We start from the raw sequence: 27,187 nt of genomic DNA on the forward strand, positions 1-27,187 counted from the left end.
ATCAAAACAAAGTTTCAAAAGCAACTAGAATTATGGAAAGGAGTAGTCAAGCAACTTGCAGCTTGCCAACAGATGTGCAAACATTATAAACCATCTACTCAGAATTTTTATTGAAGTTCTTCAATTTCTTTATGGGACTAAATTGGATGGGGTGGAACATTACAGTTTTAATTGGATTATAAATCACTGGATGGCCTCACTGACCAAATGGTGTTTAGTTCTTCATTATCTTATGACATTCATAACAGTGCAGATCATCTCCACTTAAGGAGGCAGTCATTTATACTGGATAAAAAGCAACAACCATTGATCCAATTTGAAAGTTCCCAGTTATTGCATAACTTCAGGCAGAAAAAAGTCACGCTTGCTGTATACAAATGAAGTACATAATTCATCATTTTTTTTCTTTTTGTTTATAAACAGTGTACATAAAATAGTCAGGGCCCTATTCAGAAGATAAACACAATTGTCTCTTGTAATATGTTGGAAAATTACACAGCGCAGAAAACCTAATAAACATTCTAATCCAATATCATGCCTAAAGATTTAATTGAGTTCTTCTCCCCTAGTAAAGCAGTAGTTTGCCACTTTTCAAACTGTGAATCTGGTTATCACCATTCAGTGTTGAGCTATGCTCCTTATAGGAAGCAATGATTCAATTTCATTTGAGGCATTATTGAGAGAGGACCTTGGTTGCTGGAGAGCACCTTCTCGAAGGGAGGTAGGAAGACCAGAGATGGCTGAAAGATAAAAGTCCTTGCTGAAGTCTAGGGACCAACAGAAAGGAGAATCATTCAAGTAGGGAATCGGGAAACCGCCGAAATTGATAAGCAAGAAAATAGTTCTGCCAGGTTGTATCAAACAGTGCAACTATCTGATTGATTGTGTTGCTGTCTGCTCTAAGCAGTAGGGAATATATTTCTGCAGTTGTCTGGTTACCCTATAATTAGACATCAGTGGATAATAAGTGAACAACAATGAAAACTGTTGGAGTTTGTGTCATTGGTACACTACTCTGAGTCAGGAGACCTGGGTTCAAGTCCCACCTGCTCCAGAGGTGTGTACTAACATTATCTGAACAGGCTGATGAGAAAATATAAAAATAGGCTCTGAAAATCCTCAATGAGATGATGGTGAAACCCACCGAAGTTCTTGTGGCGGTCACTAGAACTCTGCTTTCACAGTTAACTAGCCACTACTACACTGTGGAGTCCAACATATGTCTCATAGCCATCATGTGCTCTGAAAGAGGAAGACAGTAGTTATAATCTATAAGGTATTGAGGAAATTCGCAGGAACGGCAAAAAATCACATCTTTGATACAAAGGTAAAATACCATAATGTTAGAAATCTGAAATGAAAATTGAAAATGATGGATTACCCAAGCAAGTCTCTGGTAGCATTGTAAGAATTAAAGTTTCAGGTTGATGATCTATGTTAGAACTCTGCCAGGATTACAGGGAAATCAACAGATTCCCTGAGGAATTTCAAGGTCATTTATAGAGCATATTCAGTGGTGTTTTAATGTGGCCTGGGGGAGTTGTGCATGACATGTACATTATATAAATAATCTACAATTCAGTTCCCTTGATTCTGCTTCGTTAGGTACCATGCTGGTGACTTCCAAACCTATGACCACTTCTATCTAGAAGGATGGGACAGCAGATACTTGGGGACACCACCACGTCCACAGTCGAGAAACTCTGATTTTTCTTCACAGATGCTGCCAGACCTGCTGAGCTTTTCCAGCAACTTCTGATTTTGTATCATTGAAACTAAGTTTTCCCACGGTGTACAATTCTAACTCATTCTTCCCCAGATCTCAAAATAACAGAGTTGCTTTTGCCATCCTTTGTTCAGGATTCGAAAACACAAGCAGTGTACCCTCTAGTCACTACCCACTGGTTCACCTCAAAGTGGAAATGGCTACCGCAGGGCCCCAACAAGGCTCAATGCAAGTTGGAAGAACAACCCTTCACCTTACGCTTAGGTACCTTACAGCCTGCAGGATTCAACAGCAAGTTTAACAATTTCAGAATGTGAAGACCCTCTTCCTTGTTTGTTAACTTTCCTAAAGCCCTAGCTCGTGTTGACATGCCATTTACACTTCTCATTAGCAACCTACTTGTAATGATCTCGCCCTCAGCTATCTCTTTGTTGCCTATCATGTATGTGCGTGTGTGTGTGTGTGTGTGTGCGTGTGCACGCATGGGCTCCATGTATACTATTCTCTTCAAGCCTAACCGTCTCCCTCCCCCACCCTCATCAATATATATACCATCCTTCCCCAGGTATTTTTTGTTCTGACAAAAGGTCACGATTTAAAACGTTGATTGCAGCACTTTCCATTTGAGTGGCACTGATTCATGTCGCTTCCCTTCACTCCATTCAACTCTGCACCTAAGCTTCCTCTCAGCACTGAAGAACATATTCCAGGCTAACACTTCCGTGTGGCACAGAGGGAATGCTGCAATTTTAGGTGGCTTTAACTGGTTTAGCAACATTCAATGGCATTGAAGAATTAAAAGCATAATATAAAGAGCCCAGAGTTCCCCAAGTGCCCTGGCTGAGTACCATTTCCCAATCAGAAGTACAAAAATAACACTATTTGATACTAATGCCATTTGCGAGATCCTGCTGCACACAAACAGGAGTGCACACGCTTCACTTCAGTGTGATTTGTTCCTTGTGAAGCACTTTGAGGCCGTTTTTAACAAATCCAATTACTGCACCAATCTTTCTTTTTTGAATAACGAACTTTAGCCCCTGAGACTGTTCCAAAATACTAGACTAAAAGTGGAAGAAATTGTTACCTTCCAATAGTGGCCACAGATTTCATGTTTACCGCCTGCTAGTTTGAGGATGATAGGCTGGAGAAGGAGACTTCACTCTTTATCTTCACTGTTCAACATTGAGACCCACTTTGGCCTGACAGTGGTGCAAGTCCATACCAGCTTAAGTACCACGTAATGGTCAGCAGAACATGTTATTTCTGTGGTGCACTCGCGATGCAATTCAACACAAGCCTAAATAACAATAAACCTTCAAATTAAAGTGTTATTTTAAGTCTTGTTTTTTTGGGAGTCCGAAAATGATAGCTAAATTTTGTTTTGCAGATGATTTTAATGTTTGTTTTGTCTGCTGATTTGGAATGATATCATGCACATTAATGTCTTGTGACCAGAGGCAGACATTACAAGCTTGAAATAGGTTTGTTTTGTCTAAACATATACTTTTTTGAAACATTAAAAAGGTAATAACTATTGAGCGCATTACCCTTCTCTGCAACAAGTGAAGCCTGTATTTTGCTGCCTGAAAATTAGCTGATGCATTTGACTACGTAGCAACAGTGGGCACTATTTTTTGTTTGGTGGTAATGCATTTTGAGGTGACCTGCCAATGTGATAAAGCACTATTTAAGAGCAAGTTCTCACTGTTGGATTTCTTCCATAATTTCCATCATCTCCTCAAAAGCCAAGAGGTCTAGAAAAATGTCCGCTCTGATGGAATGAGTAGTTGTTTCCAACTCACTTTCGAAAGAATAAATGATGTGTCAGGAATAAAACGAATCCAATTTATTAATTAAACTAACAAATACAGCATTCAATATCAAGTCATAAAACATAAATTTATCTAAAGAGAGAAAACAAACTGCTTTCTCCATCCTTTATATCATTCCATTTAAATTGAGTTGTCAATATGTTCTATATGAAGGATTTTCCTTCTCAACTTCTCCCCATGCCTGAGGTGTGGTGACCCGCAGGTTAAACTGTCACCAGAGACAGCGGCCTTATTGTCTGGTAAGACTATCACAACTTTGCTTTTATGTTCTAGCTATAATTTCAACTTTTAAAAAAATGTACAAAAATAGCATCATTCATGATCTCAGGACATTCCAAAGTGCCTTACTGCCAATGAAGTACTTTAGAAAATATAGTCACTGATGTGATGTAGGTACAGGGGAAGCCAATGCACAAAATGCAAGGATCTACAATAAGAAGTATGAAAATGAAAAGACAGTCTACCTCAGTAATGTTGGTGAGGATAAACATTAGCCAGCATATCAAAGGAGAACTTCACTGTTCTTTCTGAAAACAGCTAATGCATAGCATATAAACTGAGACATACCAAGGCAACTGAGCACCAAGGGTGACTTTCAGTAGAGTGCTGGGAATTGGGTGAGTTAGGTGAAGAAAGAAAGAAAGTGCTCCTTTGCTTTTTCTAACTAGGAACCTCTAGCATAGGTCAGTTGGGTGTGTCTCGTCAGTGACTGGGAAATGGTCAAAGTCTATTCTAATACTAAAATGTTAAATAGCATTGGAAGTGGTGGTTAGGTTAAAATAAGCACATACTAAAAAGTTGAATAAAATAAAATAAATCCAGCATCAGGCATTTTATCTGGTTAAGACTTCAAGGATGGAGTGTAGTTCTGTAAAAACACCATACACGGCAAGTAGTGGGATAACCTCGACATGCAGTGATTGCGAAGACCATTACTGTAAAGTGAAAGCACAACACCAGTATAATGTTGTAGTTGTAGCTATGATAACCCAATTTTCAGAAGCTATTCCTTTAAGGATAATTATAGGTAACGTAGTGGTGGAAAAATTAATTCAGCTTTTAAAAAAAAATTTTAAAACTTGTTATAGGCTACCATTGAAATCTAACAAGACCTAGATTCTAAATTCACATCAAAAGTTTTTCAGGACATAATCAACAGCTTGGATATAACTTGGATGTTCAGTTCACTACTTATCACTTGCAAACAGAAGGAATTTTGGAGATGTATCGTCAGACTGTCAAAGCAATGATTAAGGCAGACTGCCACAAATACCCACAGGAATTGCATTCAGAGATTCCCCAGATGAGTCTTCTGGCTTTAATCAATTTGAATTGATCTATGATCATGAGATAAGAGATCATTAAAAATTATCAAGGTTTTTTTTAAAAGGCAAAGAGACAAATCCTTGATGATAGATTGTGTGTCCATGTTTCCAGAGAGATTGACAGGAGCATATAAAGTAGCACGGGAGCACTTAAAAATTTCACAGGCAGAAGTGAAAGAATGGGCTGACAGACACGCTACAACTAGAACATTTCAAACAGAAGACCATGTATTAACATTACCTTTACAAGGTCAACCTCAAAGTGGCATTCAGTGGTCCATACAAGCTAGTTAGGGGGATAACTTATCTGGTAGATATTCCAGATTGCAGGAAGGTGAATCAAATATAGCAAAAGAACACGGAACTGCAATATCATCATACAGAAGAAGATGGGAAAAGGTATGTCAGAGATTATGAGTAATGTAGCTTGACAGAGATCGCAAGAGTAAGGTAGATAGTTCACAAACTGAACCTCCTATAATGTGACTGGCCAATGCTGGAATACTGGGACAGCTAAATAACTTGTTTTCATATTTCGAGAAAGATTAACAGTTACTTCAGGTTACTTTAGAAATTCAAGGCCATTTGTTGAGGTATGCTTAGATTTACTATGTTAGCCAGACATGATATGGATTTAAGGGAATCAGTACTGATAAAACAATATCCTTATAGATTATCAACAACAGAAATTGCTGGAGAAATTCAGCAGGTTTGGCAGCATCTGTGGAGGCACAGCAGGGTCAACATTTCAGGTCCAGTGATCCTTCTTTAAAAGGTTCTCTGCGTTCTTTGTGTTTTTCCTCCTTATTGATTAATCCCAGATAAACATGTTCAGATGGAAACAGAGATTCAGTACATTATGCAAAATGACCTGGATGAACCTGGTTAAAGCAGCTGGAGTTCACAGCAGTTAATTCCTTAATAGAATGGGTTGACTAGAATTTACATAGATTATAACCATCCAATCAACCCACTGATTGCGGCAGTGACTTCCCAAAACAAAAGGCCTGCAGAGCCGTAAAAGAATGAGAGGGAATTTTGATCACATTTCCCAATATATCACCATTTAAGTGATAAGTTTCTTTTCCATTTTTCACATCAAAGTGTATAACTTCACATTCAGCCACGTTAAAGTGCATCTGCCATATGGTGCCCACTCAGTCAAATTGTTCAAGTCACCTTGAAGCCTCACTGTATCCTCCCCACAATCCCGTCCAAATTTTGTGACATCATCAAACTTGGAAATGTTGCATTCGACTCCATAATCCAGATCATTTATGTATATCATAACTAGTTGGAGTAATTCTTGTGGTACCTCACCTATCCACTGAGTGCCCCTCAGAAAAAGACCCATTCATTCCCACTCTGTTTTCTGTCTGTCAACCAATTTTCAACCCATGCTCATATATTGGTTCCCTAACATCTCTAGGAGGTTACCTGTGCTCTATCATGTGAAGACAGGACCAAAGTACATGTTCAGTTCTTCTTTCATTTCTTTGTTCTCATTATAATTACCCCAGGTTCTGACTACATCTTTTCTCTACTAATCTTTTTCTCGTCACATATTTGTAGAAGTTTTTATGGTCAGTTTCAACGTTCCTTGCAATTTTACTCTCATAGTCTCTTTTTCCCAAGGCAAGGGAAGGCTCTTATAGAATTCATAGCTCCTAAAGCTTATTCCCGGATTTCTGGGAATGTGTGAGTTTCATTGGAAATTCGTGCCCAACTTCAGCACAATACCTATATTTTCATCAGATCTGTTACAGAAAGAGGCAAAGATGGAATGGTCAGCACAGGGCCAAGTTGCTTTTGAGAAGCTTAAGGCAAAAAGAAATGTAGTGCTGGTGAAGGGACAGTACGGTCAGAGGGTTTGATCTGGGTTCACCACACTGAGTGCTGGGGTTCAGGAGATCTACTTAAAGCTGGAGAGAAAGTTGAAGTGGAAGTGGAAGGATCCTGTTGCCATGGTCCATGCAATGTACCAACGACACAGGCAGGACAAAGAAAGTGTTCTGGAATAGTCAGTATGAGGAGTTAGGCACCGAAAGAAGCAGAGCTTCAATATCTTTGGATTAAACAAACAGAAATTGCTGGAATAACTCAACAGGTCTGGCAGCAACTGTGCAGAGAAAGCAGAGTTAACGTTTTGGGTCCGGTGACCCTACTTCAGAACTGATTGTAGCTAGGAAAAGGTTGGTTTATATACTGAAGATTGGGAGGTAGTGGTGGTGACGATGGCGATGGGGTGGCCGGGAAGGGGTGGCAGGAGCAGATAGAGAGGAGTACACAATAAGTGGAGATGGAGCCCAGACAGAGAGAATAACAGTTGAACAGACAAAGGAATGGGTAATGGTCAGCCTGGGAGAGTCAATAGTTGCAATGGGGACCATCAGTAGCTGACAATGGGTTTGCTGTGTTAGCAGTCCACGTGATGGCCTAGTGTATGGGGGTTGGGCTAAGGACATGGGAGAAAGTGCTCAGGCACTAAAATTATGATTTTTTTTAATCTTTGAATTAATGTCTGAGCCACACGCAAACTGACATGGGCGAAATAAGATTACAGAAATTAATGCATGGCTGAAAGTCTGGTGCAGTATCAGTGGTTTCCAGGTCATGAGGAACTAGCACCAATACCGGGGAAAGGGAGGACTATACCCAGAACCGTCCCTTGGGTAGAGAGAATCAGGGTGACCGCCCAGGGTTCGAAGGGCTGAGTGGCCTAGACCTGCTCCTAATTCAAATCTTGAAATCCAACTGAGAATGTGTACAGGATCGCAGTTGGGTATCTCATCTGAAACCCAGCATTTCTGAAAATGCAGCACTCCTTCAATACTGCACCGTACTATCAGCCTAGATTTTATGCTCAAAGTTTTGGGTTGGATCTGTACCTATGAGGCTTTGGCAAGAGTGCTGCCACTGAGCCCTGACAATCCCATCAGACTTTTAATGATCATTTCTCTCTGAAAAATGTTTTAAAACTTCTGTTTACTTCATCTTTCTCCCCTTCACAACTACTGGTACCATTCTGAAGACTGGTGCAGTTTTTGTTTTTTTAACTGAAATTTAATGAAAGCACTCAGCAAAACGGTGCTTCTTCTTTAGTCTGGTGAAAGGCAGATGGCTCTCTTGCTCCATCTCCTCTCCTTTTTGTGTTTCCTGCTCCTAATGTAGGGATGGAGAGTCCTCTGCCTCTTTAGCAACATCGTCATATCGCGCTGCTTAATAATATTATGAATGATTGAGATGTTAACTGCATGGCTTCCACAAAATTTAACCACGCACTTAAATGACACTTCAATCCCATAGGCCTCATTATTTTTGTCCTCACCCTCTGTCTGCAGATACCTAATGGGAGTCACAAGGCATGACTGCAAGGGATATTCCTAATCACTGATAAGCCTTCTGGATACACAGTTCCATGTCATGGAGGCTGACATGGTAATTTGTTACATGTGAAAAATATAATGACAGCTTCCAGAATTATAGCACTGATTCACATAATAAGGTGTTAGAGGTTGCAGACTAGCTAGCCATAAATTAGCACAGTATAAAAACTGTTTTTCTTAATATAAGCAGATATTTGAATATAGAAATGTTCCACAAACCAGAATTAGAAATTCTGAATATTGCCTATTCAGCTCATGAACCATGCATTGTATCGCTGAGAGTTATATGTGAACAAAATATCTTTATTCTTATATTCTCAACACACAAGACACAATAACAATAGTCGGTTGAATTCTCATAATGCCCAGTGTATACTCACCCTGTCTGACTGTTGTCTCGATATGGCATTACTGAAAACACTGAGCAGAAGGATCTCTTGCCACTGATTAGCACTATCCTAGAAAAGTAGAAACGAACAGTCACTCACACTTTGGTTTCACCTCCTCAACAAACACAACAATGCAATGGCCTCACTGCATTAATGGCATAAGGTGGTTAGCTACAATGCTCAACTTAGGGGAAAAAAAAAGCAAAATATTGCAGGTACTGGAAATCTGAAGAAATAAAACGTAGGAAGTACTGAGAAGGTCACATGTCATTTGTGGAAACAGTGGAGAACGCTCATGAAAGGTCATCCACCTAAAGTTAACAAACTTGAACTCTGGTTACTCTCAATTTATAACAGGTTCCAAACACCGTGTTGGTGGACTGTCAGTCATCACTGCACTATTGTGCTTTGTAATATTAATTGTTAAATACAACAAACAAAATCCCAGAGATGTCATTGAGTTCAGCTTTCCTGCCAGTCAACACATATGGGATAAAAACTGAAAGAACTGCAGATGCTGTAAATCAGGAACAAAAACAGAAGTTGCTGGAAAAGCTCAGCAGGTCTGGTAGCATCTGTGAAGAAAAACAATTGGAGTTAACGTTTCGGCTCCAGTGACCCTTAACACATATGGGATAATCGTGAGCCCTCTACACCAATGGTTGATATTTATTATGGGGAAGGACAAGGCGTGCTGCAGTGCAACTCTGAAAATTATCCCCTACCCTATACCTTCAGCTCATGTAAGAGTGCACTTCTATCCAGGAGTTCAACAGGAGATCTCTTGCATTCTTGAACAGGACTAAGGCCAAGCCTGTAATCCTTCTTGAGCTCCAGTCTCACCCTCTGCCTCAGACTTTCTTGTTCTCATTTTCTAAGCAATATTATTACCAATTATCTTCAAAACTGTCCTCACTTGTTTTATTTGTAGAAAACAACTTATTCCTGGGATGTGAGCTTTGTTGTTCACCTGTAATTGCCCTGAAAAAGGTGGTAGTGAGCTGCCTTCATGAACTGCTGTGGTCTATCTCATGTAGGTACACCACAATGCTGTTAGCAAGAGAGTTCCCAAGATTTTGATCCAAAATACTGAAGGAATGGCAATATATTTCCAAGTCAGGATGGTGTGCGACTTGGAGGGGAACTTGCAGCTGGTAGAGTTCCCATGTATCTGCTGCCCTTGTCCTTCCACGGGTAGAGGCTGCAGGTTTGGAAGATGCTGAAATAATGTGCCTCAAATAAAGTGTCTTTCATACCCTTCTCCCCTTTACAGTGGTAAAACCAAAAACTGTCACACAGTGCTGCTCCAACCTTCATTTTCCCTGACCTTCAATTGCATTAAACTCTTCTAGTTTAGTTGTTCCTTTTTACAGCTTTTAACGCCTGATATACCCTCCATTGTCAGGGATGGAGCATTTCAGCTATGGAGAGGGGCTGGGTAAGCCTGGGTTGTTTTCTTTGGAGCAGAGAAAGGTGAGGGGGACCTGATAAGAGCATACAGGATTGTGACAGCCTGCACAGGGTAATTAAAAAAGCAGCTGTCCCCGTTAGTCGAAGAGTCAAGAACAAGAGGGCACACTTTTTAAGTGAGGTTTAGAGGGGTTTTGAGGAAACATTTTTTCACCCAGAGGGTGGTGGGAATCTGGAATGCACTGCCTGGGAGGGTAGATGAGGCAAGAAACATCATAATCTTTCAAAAGTACATGGATGAACACTTGAAGTGTCTAAAATTCAAGGCTATGGGCCTAGTGCAGGACAGTGGGACTAGAGTAGGTAGTGGTCTATTTTTGGCAGTACAAACTCAATCAGCCTCTTCTGTACTGTATGATTCTATAAACCAAGCTTTGTTCATTTACTCCATATTCTTTTCTATTTCGTCCAAAGTAAGGCATGTCCTATGTTCTGGACCTTCGGCCTACAACATTTGGCTCCCAAGAAAAATCTCTCATTGCTCTGATCAAAAGACCATAAAGTTGCTGATGAGTCTTTCCCCTCACCCCAATGGGATGAAACTTGAACACCTTGTTACGAGTGATTGAACCACTCCAACAAATGGCCCAGGTAGTGAAGTCAAAAACTCCCCCTCTCTCACTATTAAATGCAAAAAAAACCCCTGCATGAGATGTCTTCACTGAAGTAATCATTTTCAAAATGTAGCTAAAATATCAGTAACCGTACTGAAAATGTGAACGTCTTTGAAGAAAAGGCAGACTTTGTTATTTGTTCATGGGTTATGGGTTTCACTGGCTATAGTTACAAGGAAGATAGGAAGCTATGAAGAGAGACAGTGGTGCACAAGGACTAATACTGAGTCGTTTTAATAAAGAGAACTGTGCAAAGAAGATAGGCCGAATATTCTCCTTCAGTACTGGAAATTTGCACCAGTCTGGTGATATTGTTGAACAAAGAGAAAGCATGCATTTCAATTTTCATTAAATAGTAATGTTATCCCTCTCTCCTTTCACCAAATGTACTTTGATCACTTATGTGAGAAGATAAACACAAATTTTTTGCAGTCTACGTTGGTACAGTTGAAACATTTTTTTAAGACTCAACATTGGTCTTCAAATAGTTAACCAGAGATCTAATCTGTTATCGCACAAGTAATGGTATAGATTTGTCATCATCTTATAAAGTAACAGTATCCCTAGCCTGTTCCATTAAACAGAGGGCAAAGTAAATATTTTGTTGTGTACCTTTCACTGTACCAACCTTCAGTGTACTGTGTAGCATGAATCGTCTACTGGGAAATGGGAGGCTTGAGGTCATGATAAATTTGTCTGATTGAACAAGAATGAGAAACACATGAAACCACTGAGGCTCTCCTGTTCAGATTATAAATTTTGGAAATTATGCCCTAACCATGTGTTTTGATGAATGAGTTTATGTTGTATGCTATGTGGAAATGACCCTTGGCTACAATTATTCCTACAGAACACCAGTAACCACCAAGGAATTAGATTATAATGCATACAAAAATATAGTTATATGAGTCTTTTTTTTACTGTAAGATTTAAAACCTGGAATGTCAATGAAAGATTCTGTTAGATATTTCTGGTGAACCAGATTTTTGGCATGATTTTAGCTTTCCATTGACTAAAAAATCCCTTCTCGTCAATGATCCCTGAAAAGTTCCATAAACAATGATCCTCCAAAGAGAAAACAGTATGTGTGATGAAAGATTAAATTATCGGTGTTCATAGTGAGAAGAGGGATGAAGTAAAATTGCTGCACTACTTACCATCTATATGAGTCAGTTCGATGAGGGAACTGACTGCAACATTTCTAAATTTCCTGATGGTACAGTTAGATGGGATTGTAGTGTGAATGTGAGAGTGCGAATGTGTGAGTGTGATTGCGAGAGTGTGAGTGAGAGATTCTGAGCGTGCGAGATTGTGAGCGCGTGAGAGTGTGAGCGTGCGTGAGCGAGAGAGAGAGACCAAAATATGGAAAATGGAAGAAAAACAGAAAAAAATGAATATTTTGCAAATGTTAGTGAACTGGCAGAGGGATGTGTGTCACTCATACACAAATCATAATGTTAATATGCAGTTGTAAAAAGCAGCCATAAAACACATAGAAGATTTGTCTATACAAAGGGACTGGAATATAAGTGCAAGTCATTAGCTGTCAGCCTGCCAGACCTCTACCTCAAAATTTTAAAAACTACCTTTTAGCTTGATTGGATATCAGCAGAAGTTTGCAAGTGCAGGGGTGAGGATTGAACAGATTTAGATACGAGTTAGGATTCAGGCAGCAGAAATTTGAATAGAGTCCCCAATTTTTTTTCTACAACCTGAAAAACTGCTTTCAGTCATAATGAACATTCCTTAGTTACTGCAAAGAAACCAAGGAGAAGGTCCACATGGTCCATATTACATCAACACCGTCAAGAAGGAAATGAGACAAACAGCACTAATAAATCACTAAGAATAGGTTTCAATTCACACTAGAAGCACTCAGCCAGATCCAACTTTGGGAATATAGTTGCCTCTACTTGTTCCTTCAAATCACATTTTCCTATGATTCAGTTCCTTTTCTAAAATGTTTGCAGTCTACAATATTATTTTGTGTGCAAGATTTTGACAGCTTCAAGAGGATAGAAGTTATTCCTTTGTGACTTGTGCTCAAGAACAATTTATCATGCTCATTTAACATTCTTCAGACCACTATTTTAATAGATGTTTGGTGATTTATTTTGTTTTAACTCCACGCAGTAAATTTGGAGTCGGGTCATTTCACTACTTTTATTTTCGTATTTAAAAGCTCTATAACCTGAGCTAGAGAACCTGGGATATAAACTCACCTTGGCTGGCAGCTAGAAAAAGGCGAGAGTGAATCAGCAGCCTGTTTTACAGCCAACCTCATTTTCTTTCCTGTTGGAACTGGACAGAATTTGAAACAAGCTGCTAAATTGCAATCACCATTTTATGCTGCCAGCAAAACTCCATTACCAATAGCCCAAAAAAAAGGGATTACAGCCAAGTCCAAAATGACAGTAAATGTATCAAATAAAGTGAAAAGAAGTCAAAACCTTTATTCAGCCTGAGGGGAGGAAGCAGCAGACAATGAGGGGGAAGGGCAGAAATAGGGAAGGAATTCATAGCCCTCACCATGTAAAGTGTCTCCCTCTGCCTTCAACATCACTCCCTTCAGTACATCTTACATTGCCAGTGTGATTGAACAGAGAGTATAGCCGAGGTTGAAACTTAGTAAAAATAAAAGTTGCATTCTTGCAATATGTCAAGTCACTGTAGTCTTACCAGGCCATAGGGCTGCTCTCTCATTACAGAGAGATAACCGGTGGTGCTGTAACCTGACAGGCGAGGGGAGAAGTTGAAAAGGAAAGTCCTTCATGATAACCCCAGCCAGTGCATGGATTGAACCCACACTGTTGGCATCACACTGCTCCACAAGCCAACCATCCAGCCAACTGAGCTAAACCAAGCCCCATCTTGCAATATAAGCAAATACTATCAAGACCACATGCATTTCCTGCTCCCCCACTGTTCTGAGAGAATATTAATGAGCCTACCTTTACATATTGCAATTACAGAGTCACAAGCATTTCAGCATGGCATGTCTGACCCCATTGAGTCCACTGCAATTCTTGTGCTGGTTGAAGCTCCCACAGTAGTGTTAGTTTGGGAGTTTTATGTTGCTGAACGAGTACATATGCAATTTGCCTGAGTTGGACAGGGGCGGGTGACTCCTGCCAGGAGAGGAAGTTCCAAGTAACTTTGGTGGGTTGCCGCAGTGCATTGTTAGAGTTTGTACCTTTCTGGTGTTGTTACAAATGGAAACATTTGGTCAGTCTCGGACCCTTTACTCATCGGTGTGCGCGCTCCAGGATGAACCAGTTTGCACACTTGCTTGTTGTCGGCTTAAGATCCTTGAGGAAATGGGGCCTTTTGTGTTCCAACAAACAGGAGTCAGTTTTTCAAACAGTTTGCCAAGGTCAACTCAGGTTAATCAGAAATCTTTCAGATCTCTACTGCCATATTTGTCCATATTCCTCTTACCACATCTTAATACCTTCACATAAATATCTGAACTTGTCAGGCACTCAGTGAATCCAAATCATGGGGCTTTCCAGTGAAGCATCCAACATGGATTCCTGCTCACTCACTTCCTGTCTCCTGCAGGAAGCATATTTAAAGGCAGATTGGAAAAGACACACCCAGTCAGTCCAGTACAATATCTGGATTTGAATTTGGAAAAAGATGCTGGAGATTTATTGCCTTCCTTCACACACAGCAGAGAGTTCCCACTGGCATTCCACTTCACCTTTATATGCAAATCGACTCAGTTTCACGAATAACATAGTTCCTTTTGTTGGCAGTGCAGTGGTCAACTCAGTACTTTACGCGGCTCCAAATGCTTAGTTTATATGGCAGCGAGCAGAACCTGATTACTCAGGGTAAATACTGAACAATGGGCAGCAAACCATTGAAATATCATCTGGAACTCATTAGCTTGAGACTTCAACAGGAACGCCCACAGAACTGGAAAACCTGGTCAAACTATTGAGGCATAAAGTAAGGGTGTGGAATAACATTCTAATTTCTTTTGTACATTTTATGTAAAATGGGAGAGGAATGGAGAAATATCCATGCCTTCACACTCTGCTGGTTTTCTCCTCCACTCTTCTGTACTGAAGACACTAGCTTCTCACTCCTCAGATGCCACCTTTGGCAAATGGCAATTATTCACATAAGAGAGTCTCTACAGGGAAGATCAACAGACTTACAGCCAATAGGAGATATTACATCTGTGCCTGATCTTTTCGATATGTTTGCACTTTCAGCAGCGGTCACATCGTTACAATCATCAGGGGGAGTAGAAGCCAATTTCTCCTCCCTCAGAAGATGGTAATGCCAAATCCATAGACACGAACAGGTTGGAAGCAGCTAAGTCAGCACGCATTGGGAATTTTGTTGACTGAATGATTGAAATGAGACAGCCATTAAGCACGTCGCTTTGAGGCTCTGATTGAACTTCAAATCATAGCAATGGCGCATTTACAGAGAAATAATTTGCTCTGTGTAAACCTCTTTATGTCCAAACACAAAGTTCGCCAATGCATCCATTTTAATGCTAACAGAATGCTTGCCAAGCAGATCTTTAACAAATTAGAGAAACTGTGGTGTGGATTTAAATGAACCCAATCATTTAGGAATGAAGATAGCTTTACCATTGAGGCCTTCGGTATCTTTGTACAGTTCCAAAATCATATCAAATTCCCATGCTATTTTTATTGCTGATGCAGTCAGAAAATAAATCCTTTTGGTTCTGTGCAGTGACTAAATTTGCCGTGTAATAATTAGCATTTGAGGCTTTACAGGCAATCATTTTTGCAGATGTCACATTAATCCTAAGCCGGAAACGATGAAGAATTAGCAGTGACATTCTTTGGAGCCAACTCTAAGCTGCAACTGCTATGCTGCCAGCAAGAGGTGACCTATTCACAGGGAGATTTACACTGTAAAAGAATGTGCCAAATCAGTTAAACTGTAGTTTATTCTATGCAGCATTTCAGCTTTGCTGAAGCACCAAACAGTTGAGGATGTTAATTTGTTCAAACATATTTTGGGGTAAAATTTAACTGAAGATCAATATAAAGCTGGCCCTTGTCAGTGGTGGGAAACTGGTAGTAGCAGAAAACAGAAACATGCATCCCTTTTATCCCTACTTTCCTTTCCATTGACTTTGGTGCATCGTGAAATTGGACAGACTAGGTAACCAAGTTGCTCTGTTAGCCTTCCCAACATACCCCCCACCCCCAGTCACTGCTGCTGCCAAACACTAATCCCTCCTGCCAACTTTTTAATATGCTTAGCAGAGGTAACAATGACCTCATCTCTTCTCCATTTTGCAGAACTTCCTTTGTTCCTAGTTGAGGCATGATGCAGAATTTGCTGTATAACTTCAGTCAGCTGAGGCAACATTGCAGTCAGTATACTCAGGTCTACACAATGACACCTGACTACAGAAACTGTTAATCAACAAGTGGTCATCTCAAAATCAAATTTCTACTATGTCTAAAATGATTGGTTAATCAAATATTTGTTGATACAAAAGGCACTCTAATTTGCCATAAAGGAAATTAAATATTATTACAAGTAGAACATTAACTGGTTTGAATAAGTAGGGGACTATTAGTGCTGCAACAATATTCTAAAGCCATTACTTATCTAGTGGATTATGATTTGATTTCGTGTTATACACAGGAGAAATTTTCCTTCCCTAGCAGAGACAGAAGTGACAGTTTAAGCAAAGAAAATTGCTCTGCAATTCTAAGAAAGGCAGGAGTGTAGCTCTGGTTTCCATGCCAACACCAGCCAAACATGCCATCATTTTCCTTCAAATAATGCATTCTGCAAATATGACAAACTATAACATTTCTGTATATAGGACATTATAAACTGAAGGTTTGTTATACATTTCTCATCTGCAGATACCCTTGGTCATGCTATCTAAAGTAATTTAGATCAACTTCCATCGAAATCTCTGCACCCCAGCCTGAATACCAAACTCCACATTCTATTTATCTAGACAACCTACTCCCATTACAAAAACCTCCAGGTTCAACAGCATCAGCTATCCTCATCAACAGGCAACCAACAGCAAATCCAATTCATACAAACTCCACAGCATACACCCTCTTTTACACAGAGTACTCCTTGATGTCTATCCCATTCTCAACTGTTTCCATAACAATAAATTCTGCAGGTGCTAGAAATCTGTAAGCAAAAGAAAAAATGCTGACAAATACTCAGCAGGTCTGCCAGTATCTGTTGAGAGAGAAATACAGTCTTAGACTTAAACATTAACTCTGCTTTTCTCTTCACAGATACTGCTCAGCAGACCTGCTGAGTTTTTCTCAGCATTTCCTGAATTGGTTCCATGCCCATATTACATTTTTTTTTGTTCATTCATGGAATGAGGGCGTTGCTGGCTGGGCCAGCATTCATTGCCCACTCCTGATTGGCCAGAAGCCAGTTAAGAGTCAACTACATTGCAGTTTCCTTCCCTAATGGATGTTAGTGAGCCAGATGAGTTTTTCTCTGACAATCAGCAATGCATTCATGATCACCATTAGACTCAATTCCAGTTTTTTTTTGTTGAATTCAAATTCTGCTGTTTCAAGATTTGAACCCGGGTCCCAAAACATTCCTGGGTCTTTGGATTAACAGTCCAAATGATAATACCACAAGGCCATTGGCATACCCTTTCATGTTTGTACATTCCCCCATGGCCCAGTGCACTCTTCCAACTCAAGCAGAGTAGTAATCCCAATGACTTCGTCCCACTGTCTCGGTGACCTTCCCAACCCGGGCTTATTGATCACTTTGCAGTACAATGGGTGCCTCCCACGTGGACCTATGAACTCTGCCAATGGTCTCTACCTGGTTCTCCCATCAGAACATCCATTCACACGTGAAAAGGTTTTTGGCAATTATTGTAGGCAATTGCATCACCACAATGGCCATAACAGACACCCACTTGAGGCCATGATGGCACCTTTCTCCTTTAGGAAACCTTGCTGCTTGGCTATATCTTCAACCGCCTATCCTGCCAAGACTGTTGTTGTGGTGCTAATTACCAGATCATACCTTGACCTGACTCCTCAACTCCTCTGGCATTTTCTCCTTCCTAACCACTGCTACTTATGCCTTGACCTTGCCCCCTCCCAACTTCATATCCATATGCTGTTCCTAAGTGGCACAATCAGCAAGCACAAGCACACCACTCGTTCTCACACATAGCTGTTGTCAGCCAGCACTACCTCATGCCTACCAAGCTCAACTCCTTCACTGTCAAACTACTTAACCAACATCCAGAACTCGGGGAGTAGAAATTTTCACCAATTAAAAATTGCAAAGACTCGAGTCATTGTCTTTAGTTCCTACTTTAAACTCTACCCTATCTAATGACACAATCCCTCATACTGTCAAATATCAGATTGAACCATATTGGTCACAAGCTTAATAATATATAACAGCCCAGGCACATACTCGTGCCATTACCAAGACTGAGTATTTCCATCTCCACAACACTGCCAGATGTCACCCCTGTCTCAGTTCATCTGCTGCTGAAAATCCAAAATATTCCTTAGATATCTCTAGACTTGACAACTCCAATGCTCTCCTATCTGTTCTCCCATATACTACTCCTCCATAAACTGGAGATGAGCCAAACCAAACCCTGATGCATACTAAGTCGTGTTCACTTATTGCCCTGTGCGCACTGATCAATACAGGCTTCTAGTCAAGCAAAACCTTGATTTGAAAGTTTTCATCCTCTTTTTCAAATGCCTCCAATGGCCCGATCCTTTCCTATTTGTATTATCCTCCAATTCCATAATCCTCCAAACTACCTATGCCCACCCATGTCTACTCTCCTGTGCATCACTAATTCTATTCGCTCCACCACTCATATGTCTACCCTCCACTGCCTGCATTCCAAAATTCTGTTCTTGCTTCATGAAATCATTCCACCTCGCTTAACTCTGACCAACCCATTGGTCATCTGACCCAATTCCTCCTTCTACGGTTTAGTGACATAATTTATTTTGTATTGCACTGTGAAGTGCCTTGGGACATTTACTCAAGTTAACAGCACTAAGAAAGTATAGATTTTATTTTATTCAGTCATGGGATGTGCGTGTCCTTGGCTAGGACAACAAATGCTGCCAATCCCCTAATACTATGGACATGATGGTGGAGAGCTGTTTTTTTTCTTTATTCATTCATGGGATGAGGGCATCACTGACCAGGCAGCACTTATTGCCCATCCCTAATTGCCCAGAGGGCAGTTTAGAGTCAACCACATTGCTGTGGGTCTGGAGTCACATGTAGACCAGGTAAGGATGGCAGTTTCTTTCCCTAAAGGTCATCAGTGAACCAGTTAGGTTTTTCTAACAATCAACAATGGGCTCATGGTCATCATTAGATTCTTAATTCCAGATTTTTTTCCAATGAATTCAAATTCCACCATCTGCCGTGGCAGGATTCGAACTTTATGTGGGTCTCTGGATTAACAGTCCAACGACAATACCACTGGGCCATTGCCTTCCCCTGAATGCTGTGAAGGAGGAAACTTCAGCATTTTGACCCAGTGACAGTAAAGGAACAACACTACAGTTCTAAGTTGCTAAGGCGCAGCACTTGGAGGGGAACTTGAAGATGGTGGTATCTGCTGTTCTTTCCTTCTCGGTGGTAGAGTTACGGAAAATACGACTGAAGCAGCCCTGATGAATAGTGCATTTTGTAAATAGTACACAATACTGCTACAGTGCAGGGAGTAACATTGAAGGTGGTGGATGGGGTGTCAATCAAGCAGGCTGCTTTTTCCTGGATGGTGCTGAGTTTCAGTGTTGTTGGAGCTGCACTAATCCATGCAAGTGGGCAGCATTCCATCACACTCCTGACTTGGCCTTTATTGCTACAGCATTGGCTCCTATGTCTTATGGGTCTTACATATATATCAATGCTACAAGAGTCGGCCAGAGGCTGGGAATGCTGACCCCATAAATCATTTCCACCATCTAAAACATGCAAGTCAGGAGTGTGATGGAATATGCTCCACTTGCCTGGAGGGTTCAGCTCCAACAAGACTCAAGAAGCTTGATAACATCTGGGATAAAGTAACCCAATTGACTGGCACCACATCAGCCATTTTCCACATTCATTCCCTTTGTCACTAACACATAGTGGCAATAGCGTGTACCATCTACAAGATGCAATGTGGCAACTCGCCAAACTTATTTTTTGATATTGCCTTCCAAACCTGCATCCTCTACCATTAAGACAACTGATGTATGAAACACCGGCACATGCAATTACTCTCCAAGCCACATATTATCCTCACTTGAAAACATATTGCCATTCTTTTACTGTCACTGGACCAAAACCTGGAACTCCCTTTGTAACAGTGCTCTGGGTATATCTACACCGCCACTGGAATGCACCAGTTCATGAAGGCAGTTCACTACCTTCTGAAGGATAATTAGGGGCAGCCAATGAATGCTGGCTTAGCCAGTGATAGCCACATTCTTTGAACAAATAAAAAAGTTACCCAATTTATGAACATCCAAAATACGAACACTCTTAATCACAGATGCGATCCCAAACATTACAGTAACTTTAAAGACCTGACTTATGAACATTTCTTGTACTTATGAGTAGCTGCTTTACATTGTCCTGCATTGTGTTCTCACGTGCAAACAAATCAACTTGAGAACGGACTCCAGATTGGAAGCCGTTTGCAGTTCAGAGGCTGTTTGTATTACATTTATTGCATTAGGAGCCATCAGTGATGTACCAGTGACAGACCAACAAATCAAACAGAGGGGTGAATCAAAATTTATTCTATGCACAGTAGGTCACGTATGTGTTTGTACACAACTAGTGAAGGAATAGGGTTTGTAACTCTGTTTAGAACCCGCAATAAAAAATGCAGTTAAATAAAACCTACTGGGGACTAGTTTTTGCATTGATTGCTCAGAGTCCTAAATGATCAAAGAAGCTTTACTAAGTTTAAGTACCCTCTTCCTGGAAGTTCTTTACAACAACTTTCACTTATCCATTGCTTTGTAAAAAAGGAGCTGTTGCTGATAAGCCTTCAGTCACGTAACACTATTTATCAGCCTGAAATATTTTACTGGAACTGCCTCATTACACTGGAGTGTCGGGATTTTGTTATTCATTAAGTATGCTATTTAATTACAAGTTTTGTTAATAATAATATGATTTTAAACATGAAATTGGGGAACCAATGGCAAGTAGCCACAGGAAATATTTTACTTGCAAACAATATTCCATTAATACAAATCAGTATGTTAATCATGTAAAGAAATTTCAAAGAAGATACTTATATAGCACCATTCAGAACCTCAGAGTCATACAGCACGGAAACAGACTCTTCGGTCCAACCAGTCCATGCTGAACATAATACCAAACTAAACTAGTACCACCTGCCTACTCCTGGCCCATATCCCTCCAAACCTTTCCTAGCCATGTACTTATCTAAGTGTCTTTTAAATGTAACTGTACCTGCATCCACCACTTCCTCAAGAAGTTCATTCCACATGCAAACCACCCTCTAAGAAATTTCCCCCTTAAGTCTTCATGTTGTCCCAAAGCACTTTGAATCAATCACGTCCACTTGAAATGCAGTTATTATAGTAATTTAGGGAAATATTGCAGCCAATCTGCACACAGCAAAGTCCCACCAACACTACTGACATAAAGGTCAAAGCAGATATCCTAAACTGATCTATCCCATTTGCCAGCATTTGGTCCACACCCCTCTAAACCCTGTATTAATGATATTGCTTAAATGATGAATATTGTTCAAGACATTAGAAGCTATGTACTGCTCTTCTTCAAATAGCACCAAGGATCCATCTGAGCGCACTGTTGAGGCTTTAGTTGAATGTCTGATACTTCAGTACCCCTTCAGCAGTATACTGAAGTGTTCACCTACATTAGATGCTCCAAGCTCTGGAGTAATTTTCTGAGTTTGAGACGAGCAAGTTACACGAACACATTGCATGTTAACTCATTTGATTGAAGTCATTCCATGCCACACATGCATCATGACTATTGTAGCTACTAACCCCTAAATGGTCAACTGTGATTGTAATCCAGTGCCTATCATTCACGCGTGTAGTACAGCATCAATACATATTCTAACCTATGGTCACAGCTCCTCTCCACATTAATTTTTGAACTGCCAAAGTTGTTTGGAGGCAAAACTCTGTCAATTTAAGACTACCTGCTGAACTGCAGTATAATGCTAAACCTTATAAAGAAGTATTCTAATAGGAACAGTAAGCCATTTAACCACTCCAGCCAAACCAACTTCCACTCTCCTGGTATTCTCGTCCTCTACATATGAACGACAGCATTTCATTAGCCTTATTCTTGTTTTCTGTACTTGTTCATGACATTTTAATGAGCTCTGTCCATGGATCCCCTAGTCTTTTTAAACCTCCACTGTTTTTAGAATTTGACTATTTACTATGTGCAAAATGTGAAAATGAGACTTTCTACTACCTCATCCAAGTCATTAGTAAATGCAGCGAAGAGTTGAGAACTCAAGACAGTTATTACAATGACCGCTATCACATCCGATCAATGAGAGTACCCACCCATCATTCCTTCTGTCTCTTGGAAATCCCACTAGTTCCTAACCAGGTCAAAAATTTATTTTCAAACACATCTCACTAACTTGAGCTGAAAGTCTTTCCATGATGGTCTCTGTCAAATGATTTTGGAAGACCATACAAATAGTATTTCCCTCTGCTATTTTCTTACCTTCTAATTTATGGTTAGAGAAAAGCCAATGCTGGACACCACCAAACCAAATGTTTGGCACATTCTGTTTTTAAAATTGCCTCATACCTGCCGTTTCTGGTGTCATGTTGTCGCATATTTTTGATAAAGTGAATTTTCTTAAAGCTCTTTGGTCTGGGTGAACCTGATAGAGTCCGGCATCTGTGAGAAAAGGCAATTAAAATGTAACCATCAATGCTGAATGAAGACAAGTTCCTTTCTCAAAAAAATTTTGCCTGAAGCAGAAAGTGACATAAAATATAAAGGCTGTTCTCCTATAAATGAATTTTAAAAAAGATGCTGAAGAAACTCAGCTTGTCTGGCAACATCTGTGGAGAGATTCTTTCTCAGAACACACCTATTGGACTCAAAACATTAACACTGTTTTCCTCTCCACAGATGCTGCCAGACTTACTGAGCGTTTCCAATATATGTATTTCAGATTTCCAATATCTGCAGTATTTGGCTTTTACTCTCCTCAAAAGGATCCAGTTTACACAATAGATTGCATTGTGGACCAATTGACTAGCTTCTTAGGGTCGACTAGAGATGGGCAATAAATGCTGGCCCAGACACAGCAAGACTCACATCTCATGAGTCAACAAAAAATAGTTGGATTGAACATCAATATACTTTTAGTGAGGAATGGCCTTAGTTGTAAACCAACTCAATAACATTTCAGTAAAATATACAAGTTTCCCATCCAGTGGGATAGAGCTAGGAGTAACACAAATCACACCCTTGGACAAGACAAGGCCCATCTGGAAAATAGCTATCTGATGAAGCAGAAAGGATTTTGCTGTGTAATCCACTCAACAGTGATGATTACTTGTTGGGATGGGAACAATATTCCACTGACTGTAGACGTAGAAGAAGATTACCCAGTGGGCGTTACTGGCAATTTGGTCTATTTTCTTACCTCCGTAATGGAGCATTCTCCTCTATATCTTCCAGAGTTTCTAATGAAGAACGTTGGGAAATCAACCGGCGCCTGGAAGGAATAAGAGGAGCACACAGTGAATCATTAGACATGCTGTCTGTTCACAGTCTTCTCAACAGCACCAAACATTAATACTGCACAGCACCTCTGAACATGAAAGGAATGTGGATCTGTACAAACATTAAATCAAACAGTTGAAGGGAGCTGAAAAGCTTAAACTCATCAGTGGCAGCTTTGCACCACGTTCCAAGAATATTCTAACAACTCAAGTTTTCTACTTTTCCACAGGATAATGATGTACCAGTCAGGTGAGATTCTTGAGCAGGAGCGTGCAAAGGGCTAGTGGACTTGCCCAATAATTTACACATTTACTCAGTTGTTACAATGCAGAAGGAAGATGCTTTATTTGTCACAATTCTATCCAACTGGTAGGAAGCAGCACACAGAGTGGAAGGCAGTGTTTAAATCCTAGTGATTCTAGGTACAGGAAGGGGTAAACAATGCAGTTTAGTTAATGTGAGCTCACTACCCCTTGTCCCCATAGTCCTATCAAACTTTTGGGCTGTTCTCCCATTCGACAGAGCGAGAGGGGAGGTTGAGAAGGCAACACCTTCACAGTAACCTGAGACCAAGTGGAGAATGTACTCACATTGTTTGCCTCACACTCTGCATAGCTAACCAGTTCTCCAAACAATGGTTGAGGTTACCATAACAGTCCACTTTCTCAGTCTTACCCCTCGCCAGAGGATCGCCCTCAGGCTAAACCACCATCACTCATCTCTCTCTCTCTCTCTAATGAGACAGCGCAACATATGGTCCGGTAGGACTACGGCAACCTCACCTTCTCTTTTAACCCCTCTCCCTAAATCTTAACATACTGCTCATGCCTTTAAACTGACACTAAAAGGTCTGAACAGTTGGCATTGTTTGATGATGCTGTGACTGTTTACATTCATGTATGTGCATGCACTATGGAGCACCAGTGCAGTGGGACTGTAGGAGTTGCTGGCTAATCCGAGTGACTGGCAGTGCAGGGGGTAAAGCTTTCTCCTTGTGAGGGGGTGGGAGGTTCGGTTTCATCCAGCCACACTGCTTTACAGCTGCAGAACACATCCTGCATACTCCTCCTTGCCCTGCTCCAACCCCCCCATAACGTTCTGCTCCATACTTCAATTATTCCCAAAATGTAGATATGACTGCAAAGTATACAAATAACTAATCTAAATCAAATGCCATAATGAGTTGGCAAATTTGATATGATGTTTATGAACAAATGTCTGGTTTTCTAAGTTAAAAATTTTAGATTAGGCTGAAGCTGATTTTAGGAAAGATCTACAAGTAATTATCATACTTAGTTAACTCCATTTGTATCCATTTCTGTGGACTGTATCCAACATATACCACAGCATTTCAGAGTCTAACTTCTTCAGGTCTCTGTTTGGTTCCTCCAGCAGAACTCCTGACAGATTTACATCCAGCAGTCCTAATTTCTGAAATTTCCAGGAATTTCTGACTTGTTTTGCTGTGGTCAATTATCTGGGGCCAAGGGTGAGTGCTCACTGCACTAGGAAAGGCCCAGTCTAAAAATTAAGCGTTATTCCAATGCAACAGTGAAGGAATGTTGCACTGTCAAGGGGCACTGTGCCAATGAATAGCTGAAATGAGGTCTATTTGAAATGACAAACAGAAAGTGCTGGCAAAACCTTGTGGCTTTGATAGCCTCTGTGATCATTTAAGCCTCTGTTTAACATTTCAAGTCCACACATTATGTTGGCTTTTACAGCATAAGGATTTGAGTACAGGAGCAGGGATATCTTGCTGTAAGTGCACAGGACCTTGGAGAGGCTACATCTGGAGTATTCTGTGCAGTTTTGATCTTCTTATTTGAGTGAGGAGGAACTGCAACGATGACTTACCAGACTGATATCCAAGATGGTAAAATGTTCTTATAATAAGAGAGACTGGATCAGTTAGGACTACGTCCATTAGAATTCAAAAGATTGAAGGGGGACAACTGTCACAGAAACTTAGAAAATGCAAGTGGTATTATACAGGTTAAACACAGGAAGGGCCAGGGTGTCCAAAATTAGGGGCTACAGTTTAAGGATTCAGGATAGGTCTTTGTGAACTAAGATGAGGAGAATTTTCTTCACCTGGAGGCTACAGGAAGCTGTTGAGACCAAATCATTGAATGTTTTCAAAATGGAGTTAAATGGAGTGCTTAGGCCCAAGGGGATGAAAGAGTCCGGGAAGAAATGAGGTCAGGGTACTAGTTGGACGATCAGCCATGATCATATTGAATCGCCTACTCCTGCTCATGTCAGATTCCTCCAAAGGCTCTAAAGCCACACTGTTGGGGCAAAATGCTCTCACCAAGACCCATGCACCCATCCTGCAGATTAGGACGTTAAAAAAAGCTCAGCAGCGTCCCCTACCTGCCCGAACATCAGGAAGTTAACAATTATGACAAGATAAGGAAACAAATCATGCTGTGGGAACTATAGAGGTACATCCCTCTTGTCCATTGCAGATAAAATCCTGACACACCTTCTCTACAACCATGGAGTCATAATGGTACAGAAGGAGGCCAATCAGCTTCTATGCTAGCTCACTGTGTGTCAAACCAATCAGTCCCATTCCCCTGCTCTACTCCAATAGCCCTACAGGTTTGTTTCCCTCAAATGCCTTTCCAATTTCCTTCAGAAATCATTCTACAACACTGCTCCATCACCCTCATGGGCACCAAGTTTCAGGTCAGTCTCACTTCTGCATCAAAAGTGCTTCCTCATAACCCTCTGTACCTCTTACTCTCAATATAGGCTCAGCTCTTGACAACAGGGTGCCAGTCAAACTACTGCCATTAAACAGACCAGGGTAGTACGTTGGCACAAAGAGACAAGTAACAACAGATGGAAACATTTCTAAACATAACATTTGGAAAGTAAAAGAGAAAAAGCTGCAGAATTTAGCTCTAAACGTGTGAGGCAGGATCAATTCAGTTGTCAGAGCTATTTATATATGAAGTGAGTTACTTGGCTATTCTCGCAAATATGAAGCAACAACAACTTCCATGGACATAGCACATACTTACCACAGTAAAATATACCAAAGGTGCTTCCTCAAAGAACTCTGACACCAGGTCATGCAAGGTAATATTAGGACAGATGCCCAAAAACTTGATCAAAGAAGTTGGACTTAAAGAACATGGTAAAGAGAGAGAGATAGAGAGGGGGAGCGACCAGTTGCAGGAGGGAACACCGAAGCATGGGGCCTAGTCAACTGAAGGCATAGCCACTAATGATAGTGCACTGAAACCTGAGGATTCTCACAAGGTTAGAGCTGGAGCAGCATAGAAATCTTAGAAGTTTATCGAACTGGAATAGATTGCCGAGATAGAGAGGGGGAATGACGATTCAGGAAATTAAAAACAACGGTGAGAATTTTAAAATTAAGGCATCTAATATCAATCTGCGAATCCAGGCTATGGGGCAAGACTCGATGCAAGTTAAGGTACAGAACAGCTTTAAAAAGGGACAACAAGGTGCAGAGCTGGATGAACACAGCAGGCCAAGCAGCATCATAGAAGCAGAAAGGCTGACATTTCGAGTCTAGACCCTTCATCAGAAATGGGGGAGGGGAAGGGGGTTCTGAAATAAATAGGGAGAGAGGGGGTGGCGGATAGAAGATGGATCAAGGCCGAAGGCCTGAAGAAGTTACCCTCCTCCCTCCGGAAACTTCGGCCTTG

The 27,187-nt window shown here is 40.7% G+C and overlaps 1 protein-coding gene across 7 annotated transcripts in view; it reads right to left on the reverse strand.

The window, feature by feature from the left end:
* Window positions 1–27,187, reverse strand: part of LOC109920931 (CDK5 and ABL1 enzyme substrate 1) — a 230,551-nt gene that overhangs the window by 150,968 nt on the left and 52,396 nt on the right. For all 7 annotated transcript variants that reach the window (XM_048595559.1, XM_048595565.1, XM_048595563.1 and 4 more), the window contains exons 2-4: window positions 23,422–23,493; window positions 22,572–22,664; window positions 8,653–8,730 (exon numbers count right to left, since the gene is read on the reverse strand). In XM_048595559.1, coding sequence (XP_048451516.1) covers window positions 8,653–8,730; window positions 22,572–22,664; window positions 23,422–23,493 — 243 coding nt within the window. The remainder of the gene's footprint in view (window positions 1–8,652; window positions 8,731–22,571; window positions 22,665–23,421; window positions 23,494–27,187) is intronic.

This window comes from Rhincodon typus, chromosome 4 (assembly GCF_021869965.1).
Source record: "Rhincodon typus isolate 14 chromosome 4, sRhiTyp1.1, whole genome shotgun sequence".
Lineage (NCBI taxonomy): Eukaryota > Metazoa > Chordata > Chondrichthyes > Orectolobiformes > Rhincodontidae > Rhincodon > Rhincodon typus.